This window comes from Candida pseudojiufengensis (assembly GCF_024610245.1).
Source record: "Candida pseudojiufengensis strain CBS 10847 chromosome Unknown scaffold5, whole genome shotgun sequence".
In the NCBI taxonomy this organism is placed as follows: Eukaryota; Fungi; Ascomycota; class Pichiomycetes; order Serinales; family Debaryomycetaceae; genus Lodderomyces; species Lodderomyces pseudojiufengensis.
Genome location: NW_026261528.1, coordinates 1,001,189 through 1,003,715, shown reverse-complemented (window position 1 = coordinate 1,003,715; position 2,527 = coordinate 1,001,189). Strand labels below are relative to the sequence as shown.

Below are 2,527 nucleotides of genomic sequence, written 5' to 3'. Positions count from 1 at the left end.
CGTACCGCACACATCCGTACCGCACACATCCGTACCGCACACATCCGTACCGCACACATCCGTACCGTACCGCACACATCCGTACCGCACACATCCGTACCGCACACATCCATCCATCCGTACCGCACACATCCATCCGTACCGCACACATCCAAAATTTCTAATCAATTCTCCGATTACTGAAACTTGAACAGCGCTAGACTTCTTCCCAAGATTTTCAATTAAGCTCAACTCCTTTGCATGTGTAGTTTTGTTGACCATTTCAAACTCCTTTGCAAGGCATATTCTTGCTAAAAGTTTTCCAAATACATGACAGAAGTTGTTCACAGTTTCTGGTTTGTGCTCTCTGATAAAATTTACTACAGCTTCATGATCGTTGAATCTCCTTCTTGATGTAATACCACTGAACTCTGATGAACCAATTGCTTTTTCATAGAAAATTCTGTAAACATTCTTACCAATATCCACAATATTTCTATCATATGGTGTTTCAATCAAATTTCTGTCATTTTCCGATATAGACAAGCCACCAAAATAGTCATTCAAAGTACTGTTATCTCGTACCAAGTTTGGATCTGCTTCTTTATTCCTGTACCTGAACATTTGTAACTCTGGTCGACCTATAACAATCAAAGCAAATAATGAACTTGTAATAAATACCTTAACACCGATCATCTGCACAGCATTTTTTGAACTAATTTGCAGAAAACAAAATTTTTCTTTAACATATTTACCATAATACGTTTGAGGTTGAATATAATGGAATAGTGTTTCGTTTTGCACTCTTATCACTCTTGATTCTGCATAATCATCAATTTTGACCAATGTTAAGTGTCTATTTGTGATTTCACGAAAAGCTGGTCTCAAATCCCTTTGAAAACTGATCAGATATGGATTAACAACTTTATTTTTGTGCACCACAAAACCATCAACATAAATTACACCATTTGGTAAAAACACAACTTGTGATTCATCTTCATTTTGTGCAACTTCTGTAACTTCTGCAACTTCTGCAACTTCACATTCTTCTTGTGCATCTCCATCATCATGACCTTGATGTGTATCTAAATTCTTCTCTTCACGAGAATTCACAGCTCTGTTCATAACTGAATCTGGTATTTCTGAGTCACTGCCAAAAACATCGCTATCTGAATCAGAAGATAATCCGTTTTCATGACCTTGATGTGTATTTAAATCTGTCTCACGGGAAGTCAGAACTCTGTTCATAATCGAATTTGGTATTTCAGAGTCACTGCCAAAAACATCGCTATCTGTTTCAGAAGATAATACGTTTTTATCTCCAGTATTTTCCAGTTGATTTGGGTTTCGAATAATTATGGTTGAATTGTTGGGACCATTGGGTTGATCTAAAATGGTAGATTCACAGACAGGTGCATCTGAATTATTTGAATTGGTTTCTGAGAAGTTTGAATCATTAATTGGTGTTGAAATGAATGATTGATTTCTTGTTTGAAGATTCGAATGTATAATTGAATTTGCTGAAATAGTTGGTTGATGAGTACTTTGAAGAACTGGATTTGATGTTGTAATTGCTGGTTCATCCTCACGGTCACAAATATCTGACTCATAATCTGACTCAAAATCGTAATCACTGTTTATATCTAAATCTGAAAGCATGATGTATTGAAAGCTAACTGTTAAAAAAGTTGATGAGTATAATTAGAACCAAAAGAGATAAAATAAATTTTTTTAAAAAAAAAGAGGAAATTTGAGCTAGTTATATAAGAAANAAAAAAAAAAATGGTAAAATAATTTTTTGAAAAAAGAGGAAATTTGAGCTACTTATATAAGAGTTTGAAGTCATTTGGGTACTACAGATTTGAATGTCCAGACAGTTGTAGTACGTCTTTTGTGCAAAAGATTTAAGCATTCATTTTGAGTAATATCTATAAACACGTCTATATTTTGATTAGAATAAATACCAGAAATTGGGTTAAGTACAAATTCTGAAATCCATCACAGATAATTGGGTACAGCCCCCCTCCCTATTTATCTACACGTTCCAAGCAAATCGTTTTTTTCAAATAATAGTCTTATTACATTAAAATTGATTGGCGATTGAAGATCCCACTTTTTTAAAGTTTTCAAATTTCATCTACTTCTGGATAATTTGCAAGCTTCATCCAACGTGTCTTGGTTTGAAAGAAAGCACATAACTAAAATTAATTTCGTGATTTATTGTGTTATATGAAAGAGTTATATCTTTCTTATCGTGTTCTGTACATCACTAAGTTCCGAAAACAAAATTTACATTCCATCTACTTTGGGACAATTTGCAAGGTTCATCCAACGTGTTTCGGCTTGAATGAGTGTTCGTGACTAAAAATGATTTCGAGATTCATTGTATTATTTGAGAGAGCTATACCTTTCTTATCGTGTTCTGTACATACCTAATTACCAACAATGGAATTTACATTTCGTGACTGCTTCTTTATGTACTTTAATTAGTAAACAACATTTTCAAAAAAGAGAAGCTTTTTAGATTACTTACTCAAGAATTTTGAAA

General features: G+C 33.7%; 1 protein-coding gene across 1 annotated transcript; it reads right to left on the bottom strand. All coding sequences in view use genetic code 12, as the record gives it.

Moving 5' to 3' along the window:
• Positions 1 to 142: 142 nt before the first annotated feature.
• KGF55_002710 (uncharacterized protein) lies at positions 143 to 1,638 on the bottom strand (the record flags this gene model as incomplete). Its single annotated transcript, XM_051757424.1, has 1 exon — positions 143 to 1,638. A coding segment is annotated over one exon (1,496 nt), but the record flags the coding sequence as incomplete, so codon positions are not given.
• Positions 1,639 to 2,527: the final 889 nt, after the last annotated feature.